Source organism: Embiotoca jacksoni, unplaced genomic scaffold (genome assembly GCF_022577435.1).
Source record: "Embiotoca jacksoni isolate LCO1_2020_lvr unplaced genomic scaffold, fEmbJac1.0.p SCAF_48, whole genome shotgun sequence".
Taxonomy (NCBI): domain Eukaryota; kingdom Metazoa; phylum Chordata; class Actinopteri; family Embiotocidae; genus Embiotoca; species Embiotoca jacksoni.
The window spans coordinates 353,491-368,652 of NW_027185401.1; the positions used below are offsets into that span (position 1 = coordinate 353,491).

At 43.6% G+C, this 15,162-nt stretch overlaps 1 protein-coding gene across 6 annotated transcripts in view; it reads right to left on the reverse strand.

Annotated features, from left to right (window-relative positions):
* The window catches only part of LOC138210814 (disco-interacting protein 2 homolog C), a 133,236-nt gene that overhangs the window by 39,913 nt on the left and 78,161 nt on the right, over positions 1 to 15,162 (reverse strand). For 5 of the 6 annotated variants that reach the window (XM_069170143.1, XM_069170141.1, XM_069170142.1 and 2 more), the window contains exons 4-8: positions 13,718 to 13,843; positions 11,156 to 11,509; positions 2,681 to 2,839; positions 1,387 to 1,506; positions 25 to 222 (exon numbers count right to left, since the gene is read on the reverse strand). In XM_069170143.1, the coding sequence (XP_069026244.1) occupies positions 25 to 222; positions 1,387 to 1,506; positions 2,681 to 2,839; positions 11,156 to 11,509; positions 13,718 to 13,843 (957 nt within the window). Of the gene's footprint in view, positions 1 to 24; positions 223 to 1,386; positions 1,507 to 2,680; positions 2,840 to 8,447; positions 8,535 to 11,155; positions 11,510 to 13,717; positions 13,844 to 15,162 lie in introns of all 6 variants that reach the window. The other variant, XM_069170145.1, reaches the window with a different exon arrangement.

Here is a 15,162-nt window from a genome sequence, read left to right on the forward strand (position 1 = left end):
ACGCCGTGTGGAGACGTAGCTTACCGTAGGTGAGCACGTAGAGCGGCTTGCCGTTGGTGTCCATGGTGGTGAGACAGGGGGCCTTCGGAGAGATGGTGCCCCACCTCTGCAGGGCCGCCTCTAGAGACGGGGGCCAGTTGGTCACCACGCCCAGCTGCTCGCCCTGCATGGCCGCCATCTGGGCCCCCTCGGCCTTGGGCTGGTTGGGGTCTGGCTGCTGGACTGCGGAGGGGTGGGGTGGGGTGGGGGGGTGGAGGGGGGGTCATTATATTTTTACACATTTTTATGATTTGAAAACATTGCCAGCGAGGTGTTTGGCTACCACGGTTTTAGAACAACAACCTCATACAAAAGGTTTGGTTAATGCTGCTATAAACCTTTTAATCAATTTCTATATATTATTATAGAATATCAAAATGATAATACAGTATTTTTTTGGCCAAATAATCATATTGTCCTTTGACTGTCTTTGAACACTGTGTACACAGAGAATAATACAAGTTTCACCCCCGTGGTATCTCGGCTGTATCACAGAATATTCACAGGAAAGAGCTTTTAATAACGTGGCAATGAATTTTAACGACACCCTGAACCAAACTGTGCCTTTCCAACATTTGCTATTCAGGCTTAAATTATGAATTAACTTCTGGCTCTGCAGCGTTTGATACTGAAAACAGAAGGAAATATTCATCAGTTCGACTCTGTTAGGCTTTGTCACAGCAGGCTTTCAGGGATTGGGGTTTTTTGGCGATGGCGATTTGTCTGTGCGGATTCTTTTTCAGCGGCAATATTTTTTACCACCTTGACATGAGAAGAAAGGCAGAATGAAGCCACGCCCCTTTTCCATATCAACAAATAATTTATTAGAAAATAAGTGAAAAGAAAAATGACTTCGTGAAATTATCAGCGTGAGGAAATCTACCAAAAATGACCCCCCCCCCAAAAAAAAAAAATTGGTTTTGAGAAATTGTCATTAATGTGCAGGGTGAGTTTTTTGTTTGGAAGAGGCGGAGCTTATAACCTGCAGTTATATTATAAGTATTCTACTAATCTGTGCAACAGTCAGCGTTTCCTCTGCTCACAATTTAGCAAAATTACTGCGATTTTGCCGCAAAAAATGTCGTGAACAGAAGCTCTGCTGAAAGTATTACAGCATAAAGTTGTCTTTCCAAACAAAACTCGCTTTTTTAACGAAACATAACTCATCATTCATAATCAGCACGGCTTTGCTCGCTTTCCTCTCGTCGCCCAAAATCAACTTCTGATAACAAATTACATTAAAAAAAATGTATCGCAACAATCAGTTGTTTGTAGTGATGTTCTGGTCGCCACCTCTTTTCCTCTTTTCTTTTTTTTGTTTTTCTGGATAAAGCGTAAAGACGTTACCCTCCAGAAGCTCCTCGAAGTCGTCGACAAAAAACTCCCTCAGCGGCGGCCGTTTGGGTCTCTTCAACGTGTTGACGAGCTGCTGTATTTTGGCTGAAACTCTGCTGCTGACTGGAACACCTGTGGAGCACAAAAACACACACACACACACACACACACACACACACACACACACACACACACACACACACACACACACACACACACACACACACACACACACATTTTCAAGTCGCGGCCTTGACTTTCTGTTTGTGCTGCACGTGTGAATCAGTCGCTGCTTTCAGACATCCTGAGTGCCTCCCCGCCGTTTCATCTGTCACGTACAAAAAAATATAAAAACAGCGCCAACTTTCAAATCTACATCAAAGCGCCCTCGAGTGAGCAATCAACGGAGCCGCCGCCGTACACGACACTCGAAGCCAAAGTGGCATACGGGATATGAGGCGTGGGCCTCCGAATTGCTCTTTCATTAAGGCTGATTTTTTTTCAACCTGTGCGATCTGGAGATGCTCCGGCAGACTCGGTTCGGGCTTCCCGGTGAGCCGAAGACGTTACTGAGTGTCGGCAAAGTCAACATTTAGTCTGTAAAATCCTGCGGCTAGAAGGCAGCGGATGCTCTCAAGATACATCCTGAATTTTTCAAGTCATTAATGTAACACTTTTATCATACCAGTTAGCTTCAGCGGATTTGCGCCGCAGCTTTTCTCTGATTGGTCCATCTGAGGCCAATTTATTAACCAATCACAGAGTAGCGATGGGACTACTTATTATTATTATTATTGTTATTATTATTATTATTATTTCAACCTGAAAAAGCATAAAAAGTTTTGTTATTTGTCCTCATTGAAATTTTCCAAAACAGCACTAAAGCTTTTTAATTTCTACCAATCGTTTATTTAATTTGTTTGATTTATTCTCAAAAGTTACGAAGGAAGAAGGCATGCTGGGAAACGGGAGGGGAGGAGCCCAAGGAAAATAAACACACTTTTATTTGTTATAATTAAATGCATTGAAATCTGCTTAAAACAGTCTGATGTTTGTATTTATGTCACAAAAATTTCCGTGGATCAGTTTTGATGGATGAACCTGAAATGAACTCGTCTCATTTTGATTTATACTTTAAAAGGTTCTACAGGTGGAAAATTCTCCAGTCGAAATTTGGTCTAAAGGCCTTTCAGAGAAACTTTCCACAGTTTTAATACGGAATAAATGAAGTTTCCAGACCTGGACGGGACACGAAGACCGAGCTCATATTATTTCTCACTCTTCTTGTGTCCCGGTTCCGACTCACCGTCTCCGGTCTCCATCAGCTCGGCGTTGCCGTACTTGGGCGTCTGTCTCTGGGCCGCGGTGCCGGCGCCGGGGGCCCTCTCCACCTGGATCCCGTCGGCGGTGGCGTTGGCGGTGTTGTTGGTGTAGCTGGTGACATCCGGAGGCGCAGAGTGGTTCTCTGGGACGTGAGAAAACAAAAACAGCACTGGTAAAAAAATGTCACCGAGCTGTGGGACGTAACGGTTAATTATGTAGTTAACAGACAGGTCAAACGCTCAGAGGTCATACGAGTGTTTACACCAGTTAAAATGGGAATTATCAGAAAGTTTACACTTGTTTATGCTGAAAATGTCAGTTGTAAAAACTAGGTAAAAAAAAAAAATATTACAAACCAGCTAACACTTAAGACGTTGAAGTCGTGGCACTTTTCGAAGGATATGATGTGGAGTTTTTTTAGTTGGGAAATCACTAAAGGGACGTGAAACTGATGAAAGCAGTTGAGGTGTGAGCTGAAGTGTAAATGCTGAAAGCAGCTGAGGATCCATTAAATTAAAAGTGTTGTAAACAGCGGAGACGTCAGCTGAAAGGTTACATTTTTTTAAAGGGTATCTTATTCTGTCAAATAAGTAAAAAGAAAACCCTGATTCCTAAATTGGTAGAAACTGAGTTCGATGTTTTAACTCAAGTTTGAAATTTATTGCTTAAAACAGACCTGAAACACGGAGATAAAAAAAACAGACAGCGAGAAGCAGCAAGGAAAAGAAAATTGACAAAGGAACTAAAGAACAAAATCCTCCAACTTCCTGGAGTGAAACTTTCAGGAAAAGGATGTTTGGACCTTGAAGATCTGACACACAAATACACACGGGGAAAAAAAAATCCACCAGAACCAGAATAAAGTAATTCGTCACTGATCGAAGAGCCTGCGAGAATATCTGGTTTCAAACGATCCGCCCTTCACCGAAAGAAAAATAAATAAAAATAATAATAAATTTCCCCTTGACGGACACGTTTTTTTTTTTTGTCGGCCGTTTCTCAGCCTCTTTTTATGGCACGTTTAGATCCCGTTTCAACCTCTGATGTTTCAAAGCTTCCCGCCGCGCCTCAAATTCTTCCCATTTACCTCTTTTCATGAAGCTCGGCTGTAGTTCGACAACAAACAAAACACCAAACGGTGTTTACGGTGAGCCGTCGCTCCGACGGGACGGAGCGTGACGCGATGCGAGGCGACGGATGCGTGTCGGCGTCTCGCTTAACCGGGAGCGCTCGCCTCGGTTTAATCCAATAGCGCTGCGTCGCTATGACAACCGACCGATTCGGTTGGCACATCTCCGCATCGCTTGTCGCTGCTGCGTTTTACATTTTTTATCGTGTTATAATCGATCAGGTTGCAGCGTCGCAAAGCTGCCGACGGTCCGCCGAGGACGATTCAGCGCTACGGACAAGTTTCTGGTCGCTGCTTAATTTATCGTTTGGTGGGGGGGGGGGGTGTCATAGGTCAGATTGTGGAACGGCAAACTGCAGACCTCGGGGGGGATTAAAAAAAAGCAGCGTGATCAGGTTCAGCTATTCTTGGTGGAACAACAGTGTCTAGAAACACAGAGAAACTGAACAGATAGAGAAAGAAAGGCAGCAGAAAGTAGACCGAGTCCTTTCAGAGATTCAGATTTCTCCCTCGACTGCATTGGACCGGCAGCCTCTTCGCTTTCACTTCTCTTAAAACAGCCCCTCAGAGGAATGGACGCCACTTTGGATGATTTAAAAGCAAAACCCTCGCCTCCGCTCCCCCTCTCCTCCTCCTCCTCCTCCTCCTCCTCCTCCTCTCAGCTTCCCACGCGACGCTCCGCCGCTTCGGTCGAGGACCGGAGGATAAAAAGGAGGATCGAGCTACTTGGAGCCCCGTCGCAGCGTCGCAGCGTCGCAGCGTCGCAGCGTCGCAGCGTGAAGGTTCCCGGTCGCAGCCGAGGGGGTCGAACTCAATGTTTGTTGGGTCTGAACCTGCAGTCTGGCATTTTGGCCTTCGCCATGTTGGTTGTTTTGGTTTTTTTTAGCCAGGAGTGACCATATTTGGACGAGCTAAGGGGAGGAGTCAAGGACATTATGCCCCACCCATCAATACGGGAAACCTGACTGCACCCCAGGCATGTCAAATTAAACTAGAGAATTGTATTGTAAATGTAAATGTATTTAAAACAAAGCTGCGTTTGATGCTTTTTTTGAATGGTAGTCTATTGGAGCCAGAGGATTTTTGGAGCCCCTCACCCTCTAGTGGTCCTCAGTGGTATTACACTCCGAGGCACAGACTTCCCTTTTCAAATCGTCCATTTTTATATCCAGTCCTGCCAGTCAACCACTGCCGTGCCTTCTTCCCTGGATTTACTTTGAGTTTATGAAGGTGCATTTTCCAGCTCTCCGTTTTTCAGGACATTTTCCGAGTTGTGCAGCGGAAACAGAAAAATCGCCCCAATTCATTTTTTTTACGCTCAAACATGAAGCAGATTCAGCAAATAATAAATGAAGCGTGAGAGTTTAACGTCGGTCGGTCGGTCTGCCAGTTCATCCCAAACCCGTTGGACGGAGTCGAGGTCGCGTTGAGGTCCTTCCACCCCAAACTTAAATTGTTGACTTTACTTCATCGGGGGGGCACAAACCACGAAAAACAAACCACACTTTTACTGCCTGCATTTTCTTTCCGACATCTCTATGACTCGAGCCCCATTTGTTGGGGGTCTATTTCTCCAGGGGAGGTGGGAGTGATTTTTTAATACCGCTTGTCCTGCCAGGCGACTTTAATCCCATCCAGAGCGCGTGTTAGTAATTTCCCACCTCATCTCCAGTAATAATTACAGCTGAAATTACCTCCTTTTGTTGTTGTTGTTGTTGCTTCGTCATCTTCCTGTAATTTAAATCTCATTCGGAGCAAATCTCCGAGATCCTTACGCGGGAAGAGAAACGTCATTCTCTTTTGCATTTTGTCGACTCAAAATAAAACTTTATAATATGCAACACGAGGGAAGTTAAAAATGTTGTCTGTCAATCAGTGGAATCATTGTAACACCAACTTAAAGGCCAACTGGGGAAACAATAAAACAACAGACTGGGAGAGTCAACTACAAGTATTTACTGCTGTTAATAGCCTATATTTATTCATGTTTTCCCAAATTGGTGCCATTAAATTATGTTAAATTAACTCTTAGCATTTCCTATTTGTACTCATCGAAGAAAACAGTTCTGAAGCACCTTTTTTTTGCTTTTTCTTGAGCTTTTTCCTTCCTGAACAACCGAGTTAAATCATGAGAATATTTTCTCGACCACTTCGCACATCACGTCACGTTAATCCCGTCCAAATGGGGCCTTTTGTGCAACAGGTAAACATACCGACGGCTCTTTAGTTTTTGTTAAATGCACCCAGACGTCTCGTCTGTCTCGTTCATAACAGAAAAAAAACGACTACAAGCTGAGAAATAAAACATTAGTGAGAGAGAAAACTGAGGGAGGATGATTTCTAGCGAATTCCAGCGAGGCGAACTTTAATCCGGACGCCGGCCGCATATCAACGCGGCAGCGCGCGGCGCGGGGCATGCTAATTCCTGCAGCTCGCCGTGCTTTCCGTCTCTGCAACATCTGGGCCGTCTGTTTCGACCTCCCTCCGAACTCGACGTGCACCCTCTGAAGTCGCGTGGTTGTTTATCTGTCGGGTGTGTGTTGTGTGTTTGTGTGTGTGTCCTGCTTTGGGGGCTATTTGTCAAGTAGTGTGTGTGTGTGTGTGTGTGTGTGTGTGTGTGTGTGTGCGTGTGTGTGTGTGTGTGTGTGTGTGTGTGTGTGTGTGTGTGTGTGTGTGTGTGAGTATATATACGCATATATGCGCAACACGCCCTCCGGTGACCTCGTCAGATCTTTTGCGGTGATGTGAGACGGCGTCCGAGGAGGACGGCGTTGAATGCCTCCTTCGCTGCTGGAATACCAATCAGTTGTTCCAGAATTCACTCTCCGTGACTTATCTTCATCAATATCACCGCGCAGTCTGCTTCAGTAAACGCTTTCAATAGAGAAACTATTTTATGTTTTTGGTAGACTGCAGGCTGCTGCTTCTTCTTTTTTATTATTATTATTTGGAAACATATCATGGCGAGAAGGAAAAAAAATTGGTGCTCAGAGAATTTTGCTTCCTCCACGAGATGATGGCGTGTCAGTGTCACGCTTTTCCTCACCCAGGCGTGTAAAGTACACACAAATGGCTGTATGGGGGACATCATGTGACGGAGGTTATTTGGCGAAGTCTGAAAGTCCAATTAGGGATGGAGGTTGGGAGGGAGGGGGGGTTGAATTTTCACTCAGGAAACCAGGGTTTGAGTCCGTGACAAAGCAAAGTGGACATTTTTTTGGTGGCTGAACAACAGACTGTACATAAAAGTGGAAGAATCTTCCGGGTCTAAAAATATTAGGCTGATGCAGAAGTGCCTTAAGCTGCAATTCCACCGATGGCCACCAGACGTCGCCTCCTAAAAGAGTCCGACTCCGTAGACTCCCATTCAACTAAACATTTAAAAAAAAAAAAATTCCAAGGGGAATTTATATCCAGTCGGGCCTTGCCTTCAAATCAGACTTTTATCCTTTTAACTGAAGGGATTGTACCTCAAGAAAAACCGAGGCAGGATTTCTAAAAAAAAAAAAAAAAAAATGCTACTTCGGCTCCTTTTGCTCAAATGAACAAGCGAGTCATCGCAGTAATGACCGCCCTGCAGTAAAAAGCCGCTCTCGCATCAGCGTGGCAGGACACTTGATGAATGACATCCAGGAACCTTCTGCTGCTCCTGAAGTCCTCGCTGAGTTTTCCCCTCCTGGCAGATACATACAGCCACAGTAAAATCCAGACAGGGGTGGGGGGGTGAGGTAGGGTGGGGAGGGTTGGGGCGGGGGAGCGCTCACCGGGCGGCCGCCTTAATCACATCGAGTACGGGAACTCTTCCAAAAGCTGCCGTTAATGGATTCGGAGTATTTTTTTTCCGACAGTGACGAAAGGCTGATTAAAAGGTTTCGGTCTTAAAGTATTTTTCTTTAAGTGATCGCTCGTCGTTTCGAGGGAGCCACTTCCATAAACGAAGAGCATCGTCTGCAGCCTCTTTACGGTGCCAGACGTCGAGTTGAACCTTTTCTTTTTTTGGTAACCAGACGAGAGAACAGGATACAAGTCTTTGAAACGCTATTTGTGATTTTTCAAGGTTTTTCAGAGCACCGCATCAAAAAACATGGACAGACACACAAAACTGTGTCCACCATCTGCTCTCTGGCCCAGATGAAAAGCTCCACATTTTCTTTTTTTGATAGCAGATTACCTCTGGCTGAGCAAACAAACAAAACATGCTGCATAATTAGACAAATCAATAAACAACGGGGAACAGAGGAGCCTTGAAAGAAAAATGAAAAACAGAGGGAGGAGTCTTTTATATATATATAAAATATACATAAAAAAAAAAGCATTGTTGATTTTCGTCATCAACAATTCGCACTCGCTTTTTTTTTTTCATTTTCAGAAACTGCTTTCATGCGTCTGCAGGAACGATGCTACTCCCATCCAGGTTAGCATCGGAGAATGGTTTTTCTCTTCCGCACGACTTTTCCACGACACGGCTGAGCACAGGTTCAACAACCGACTTCGAAACAGTTTCGAAGTTTTGGGTGGGAGCGGGTGGGGCGGGGGCGGGGGGGTAGGGGGGTGGGGGGCGACCCCCCCCCCCCCGATCACGTTTTCCGGAGCTCATGCTACCGATCTCCGATCAACTTACCGGAGCGTCGCGGCCCAGAGTTTCCGTTCTGGACCGTGGCGGCCGGCGCCGCCCTCCGCCTCTTCATGGAGAGGTGGGCTAAAAAGCCTGCATGTGAGGAACAAGAGGGGGAGGAGGAGGGAGGAGGGAGGATGGAGGAGGATGGAGGAGGCTTGAAAAGCGCCGTTAGGATGGCGTCCCTCTCCGGAGGCTTTCCAATCCTGTATAACTCGGCAATATGACGATTTTCTTTTTTTGTACTTTTTATTTCCTGGTTTGAACGCCGGGGTTGTTGTTTTTAAATTTTTAAATTTTTTATAAATAGAAAGAAAAACGAGTAAACTTTGCTCCGTCTTCTGCGTATCTCCCTTTGACTTGGGATTTGTTTTACTTGCAGCCGTTGTTTGATTTATTTGCATTCAGCTGGAACGACGTCTTGATGCTTTGATGGAACTTGTATGAATGTAATTGCTTCACTTTGTGTAGAGACAGAAAAATAAATACTATTAGACACTGCAGCTTTCCCCCGACGTGGAACAAACTACCTGTTAGATATCAGCTCAGTTAATACTTTTAAAAAGAAAGCTCTAAACATTTCTCTTCACTTTCACCTTTACCTAGCTGGTCTTGAAGCTCTCCTGCACTTTCAACTACAGTTCCTTTAAAATACATATCGCTTATTTTATATTTGAACTCTATTTGTGTTTAATTTGATGCATTTTATGTTTCGTATGCATCTTATTTCTTTTCTATATTTCTAAATGTTCCTTTATATCTGTTTTTAAGTGAAACACTGCGTGTGTGAAGCACTTTGAGCTGAGTTTATTATTGTTATCATTATTATTATTACTATTATAATCCCTTCTCATCCTTATATTCAAGTTGTTCACCTTGATTTCACCTAATAAATCCTCAGGATTGTTTTTCCCGTTGACTTGCGTGCTCATAATAATCACATATCGTCGATACTAATATACGTTGAGGCTCTCAAGGAAAAAACTGGGTAAACTTATTTCTGTGCTCGAGATTTGAATCACAAGAGATAATCACAGCAGAAACAACGAGCGTTTAAGTGCTCGTATCTGTTGAATAAAACACAGACACAGTTTGCTCCACCGAATCTAAACTCAGCACCAGATTTGTCGGCCGTGATCCTGAACACACACACACACACACACACACACACACACACACACACACACACACACACACACACACACACACAAAAGAGGATCCGTAACCTGCTGGACGGATAAAAGGAGCGCCGACAAATTGGGGAGATACGAGGGAACAAAAAAAAACTAAAGTTATTGGCACACAAGCGCAGTTCTGATAAGAGCTGAATGAAAGAAGGAATTAATCTGCACGGAAAGCCATCTCCCTGAAGTATTCACACACACACACACACACACACACACACACACACACACACACACACACACACACACACACACACACACACAATGAAACTTGGCCTGCTTCGACCTTGAGCAAGGAAATGAGAAACAGAGCTGTGACCCACACCTGTGCACACCGCAGAGGATTTCCTCTACGATACACACCGACTCAGTAACACACACACACACACACACACACACACACACACACACACACACACACACAAAAGAGAAATTACAACAACATGATATGATGTAATGGAAATTTGCAAGTGTTTGAGGCTGCCGGGATAAAAAAAAAAAAAAAAAACTGAAAGATTCAAAACAACGTCAGCTGTCAATCACGGAGGCCGACGGGACGTTAAACAGCCGTCAAAACATCCACCGCGAAGAAAACCGTCAACCGCCAAACACTCGTTACTAATTCCTGACACCTCGAGTCTGTTATCGGGCCGGTGTTCAGTTTCATTCACTGGAAAAAAAAAAAAAAGGGTCAAGGATAAAACTTCCAGGATCGGATTCATTACGAAAATGTCGATGGAAGCCGTCAGTCCTCCGCTAATATCCAACCAAGAAACAACAACAACAAATTATCTTCACAAAACATGTCTGACAGGTTTTTCAGAGGACTTCGCCTTTTGAAATATCAAAAAAGGAGAATTAGCAATATATTTCTACATGAATAAAAAAAAGCAAATAATGAAAAACATAGCTTTTCTTATATATAGATATATATATATATAAAAAAAACAAACAGAGTATATGTATTGAATGTCTGAATTTCTCAAGAGCACCGAGGTCGTTTTATTCTGAATAAAGTCTCAATAAAAGTAAGAAAAGAGTGACAGCGGCGGTAGAGGGAGGTTTTCAGTGATAGTCGAGGTGGCTGCGGTAGTTTTTAGAGACAAAACCAAGAAAGAGGACGAAACGTTAAAAACTCAACGAGAAAAGTACATTTCATACAGGAAGCAGTTTAAAGCTGCATTTACACAAGAATCCACGAGCCTCCGACCAAACCCACTCCACACGATTAAACTTCAAAAGGCTGAACGAGCTTTTCCTCGAGTTTCGATTTTGTGTTTTGGAAAGCCCGCGTCGTAGTTGCTACGTCGTTACCGCGGCAACCGATGCGGATAGGTATTCGGTGACGTCTTTAGACGCGCCAAATTGTTTTTATCCTAAAAGATGCCTGAATGTGGCTAACGAACGGTATTTTGACAGATTTGTCTTGCTGACGTTTTTTGTATTTTGGCGAACAGCGCGTCCAGATTCGGTTCAAACGACCCGACTCAGCTTTTTATTTGTTTATTTTGGGGCCGACCCCTTCCTTACCTGTCTTGTGACGATGGTGATGATGGTGGTGGTGGCGGCGGAGGTGGTGGGCGGAGATGTGGACGTGCTGGGCCAGGACGTCGGCCAGCCTGCCGCCGGCGGCCGCCCCGCTGCCCCCGCTGCGGGTGGAGGAGGAGGAGGAGGAGGCCGTGGACGAGGTGGTGGTGGTGGAGGAGGTGCCGTGGATCGCCCGGCTGATCCAGTGCTCCATGCTGATGCTGCCCTCCCGGCTCGACGAGGTCCCGCCCCCGCCGCCGCCGCCGCCTCCTCCTCCGTCCTCCTCGTCTTCTTCTTCGCCGTCTCCCCCCTCGTCTTCGTCGCCTCGACCCTCGCCCTCCGAGCCCGAGGAGGTGTCTTGAGGAGGACGGGAGGGACGGTGGAGATGACGAAGATGAAAGAGGAGAGAAGTGAAATAATTGTTAATCAAACCATAGAATATAATCGATGTTTAATTCATCCGATCCTGATGGTCCAGTAGATAATGTGCTTTATTTATTTATTTATTTTAATACAGTTTGTTTGTTTGTCCCCCTCAAAGGATTCAGCTGCCTTCTGTTTGAAGTCGCTGCAGGGCAGGGACGGAGGAAAGTTGGTTTTTGGAAGCTGAAGAGTGTGTGTGCGTGTGCATGTGTGTGCATGTGTGTGTGTGTGTGTGTGTGTGTGCGTGTGTGTGTTTCCCGTGAGCGTGTTTTGCATGTGATTTCCATACAGCCCCACGGCATTATGGGACTGATAGTGGTGATATGCATAAAAAACAGAAGCTGACCTAGTTCTCAAACACACATGCTCTGTTTGAGAGTGTGTGTGTGTGTGTGTGTGTGTGTGTGTCATAAATATAACACACACACACACACACACACACACACACACACACACACACACATTCAAACTTGCAGTTTTAAGCTTTTACATAGAGCTCGGCGTCGCAGCGTATTTCCTGTTGTTTCTTTTTACCTCACACGTACTCTTATGGGTTTGTTTTCATTACTAAAGGATACAAACAAGATGAAGCGAAAGTTTGAGGCGCGAGAAAGAAGGAACGAGGAGACGCTTTTTGACATCGTTAATAAATCGTCCTCCTCGCCTCATCCGTGAACGTGAAGCAGCGGTCGTAACGACGTACCGGATCGCCGTCCCAACGCTGCTCGTTCTGCTCTTAAACAGCAACGTCCCAGTTTATAGAGGACGAACCGGTAATCATCACGGTAACGTATCATCATGCACATCATGCAGTCCTCAATTAATGGCAGGCAGTTAAACTCTGGAGCTCTTTAGGTTTTATTACTTTATGGCATTTGATTGATGGAAAATGTCAAAAAAAGAAGAAACCTCGAGACACTTTCATTTCAGTTCTCTGCAAAACTCGACGAGATTCCTTTGAAAAGTGGAATAAAAATGTAACGTTTCCATGTTTTCTGATCCCAGATGTTGTCCAGTTGACTTACTCTGCATTCGTGTCCATAGTATTGTAAAGCTTGTGACTTTAAATGCATTTGGGAGATAAAAGTCAGTAAATTCCCCAGATTATGAAAAATAAAAAAACGTTTAATATTCGTCATAACCACTTGGCCACCAGAAGTTTTTTTGCGACTAAACCAGAACATCATAAAGTAATTAAACCGTTGAGGACTTTCCCTCCTGAAATCAAAGAGAAAGCTCCAACGGTTCAACACGTGAAGGTGTTTTAAGAAGCAGTAAAAAAGTACTTTTACTACATTTAAGACAATAAATACAGAAACTTCGATATTAGTTGGAATCTCTGCGAATATTTTCTGTGTTTTGGACCTTTTTTTTAGCTTCCCATGTGTCTGATGTAGTTGAGTTTAATGACGCACTTCCTAAAAGGTTTACAAAAAAAGACTTTATAAATTCACCTCACACTCCGGTAACGCTGCACTCCATAAAAGCTGTTCATAGGAAATTAATAAACCTGCATCATAAAAATCAGTTCAACTGGAAAATCCCAACTGTAATAAAGCAAAGGAAAACTGCTGTGCTAAAAAAAAAAAGTAAAATAAATCTCAAACTCATCAGGAGAGGAAATCATAAATCTACTTTCCAATAAGAGCGTTTTCATTTTCCAAAACCTGTTTTTATTCCCAAAGTCCACAAAGCAGTTTCTCCTTTTTCTTGCCCAGTTGACAGTCTGAAGTGTCGATCAGCTGACGGAGCAGAGCGAACCGTCCAATCAATGAAGGCCCCATTCAATCACCGACCGACGTGATTGGAGGACGTCGATGCTGCAGCTTTTTTTTCCCTCCTGCTCATCACTTCAACTTGAATGCAAACTGATTCTTTTTTTTTTTTTTTTTTTTTTTTTTTCTCATCTGCGGTTAAAATAATTGGCACTTAAAAAAACATCCATCAAAACTTAAAATGCTCCTAAATCACACGTAACGAGAGCGGAAAGGTTTCCAAGCCGACCGCATTTGGACGAGCCGATGATCTTTAGTAACGACTGAAAGCTTTAATTCTGGTTGGAGTGTGTTGTAAAGGTGTGTGTGTGTGTGTGTGTGTGTGTGTGTGTGTGTGTGTGTGTGTGTGTGTTTTTTTCTTCTCTACCTGGTGGTGTGTAGGCGTCCATGGAGGTCTGTACCACCAGCGACCGCCGCTTCGACGGCATCGGCACCGCCATCTTTCTTTCTTTGTGCTTCGCCAGCGCCGCCTGCACCGCCTCGGTGTGCACATCTGGAGACCATCACAAACAAACCAGCACAAAATCATTTTGACTAAAAGCTTTAAAAAAAAAAAACTACAGAACTACGACACTTTTTGTTGAATCATCAATGGAGAGTTTTTTGGTTTTTTTTTAATGTTCAAACGTGTGTAGAATATTTGATGACAGGAGATACTGAAACCAGATACACATTGTGGTTTACTTGAGGAAATGGTAAATATTAATATCTTGTATCCTCCATTTTAGAGAATGGGTTAAACCCCCACCGCTGTGGTCCTTTAATATCAGTCAAATCAAATCAAATGGACAGAAATTCAACTAAGTTTTGCTGTGAAATATATATTCTGCATATAAAAACATATAACTATGATATTCAAATAGATCTGAACCGAATTTCCTCATTCGCCTGGATATTTTTTTTAATTTTTTATAACAATTAATGCATTTACTCATCAACTTTACTCCGGAGTATAATTTTGAGGCAGTTTATACTTCAACCACATTTCAGCAGGGAAACAATTAAACGTTTTTTGCTCGACTGAATTTATCTGAAATCTATAGTTACCTGTCAGTTCGCTCTTTACTTTTCAAATTAAGATTTTAGATACAAAAAACTTGTGATAAATATCAAATATGTAATGCGTTAAAGGTTAAAACTGTCGTTTCTGATACTTTTAGCTTGTGAGCCCTTAAACATTTTTTAAAAAAGGATCACCAGGGGGCAAAATACACAAGATTTTATATATAAAAAAAATAAAAATACAAAGATTAGAAAGAAGTCCACAACATCCACAAAGATTGAGAACCAGAACTTTGTTCTAGAGCTCTGATATTCGGTGCAAACATCAGGGGAGTTAAATCAGAGAGAAATTAAACTCGGTCCATCGAGATAAAGCGGCGAGATAACGCTGGGATTGTTTTGAATGCCGTCCACCGCCGGCAGAAGGCAAGAAAAAAGAAAAAAACACAAGAAAACTTGGAGACGGCGGGCCGCTGGCACGATAATGACATAAGTAAAGACGTTAGTCAGAATGAATGGGGGCTCACAGATGTTCGAATGTGTGCTTATGTTCGGGCAACGGAGGTAAGTCAAACCTCAAGTGCACGTTTATTGTCTTTACGGGTTTGACTGACTGCGAAAGGGAGCTCGTTGTGTTTAAAGGTGCTCACACAGCTTTTCTTTTTCACTTTAATGGGTTAAAAGGTTGTTTTTTTACTTCTTTCTCCGACAGCATGTGGCGACGTTATAATAAACGTAAGCCGAGGTTGTTTTTTTCTTACCCACCGGTCCTCGAATTCAAACCCTTCAAACACCAGCTTGTTTCTTTTC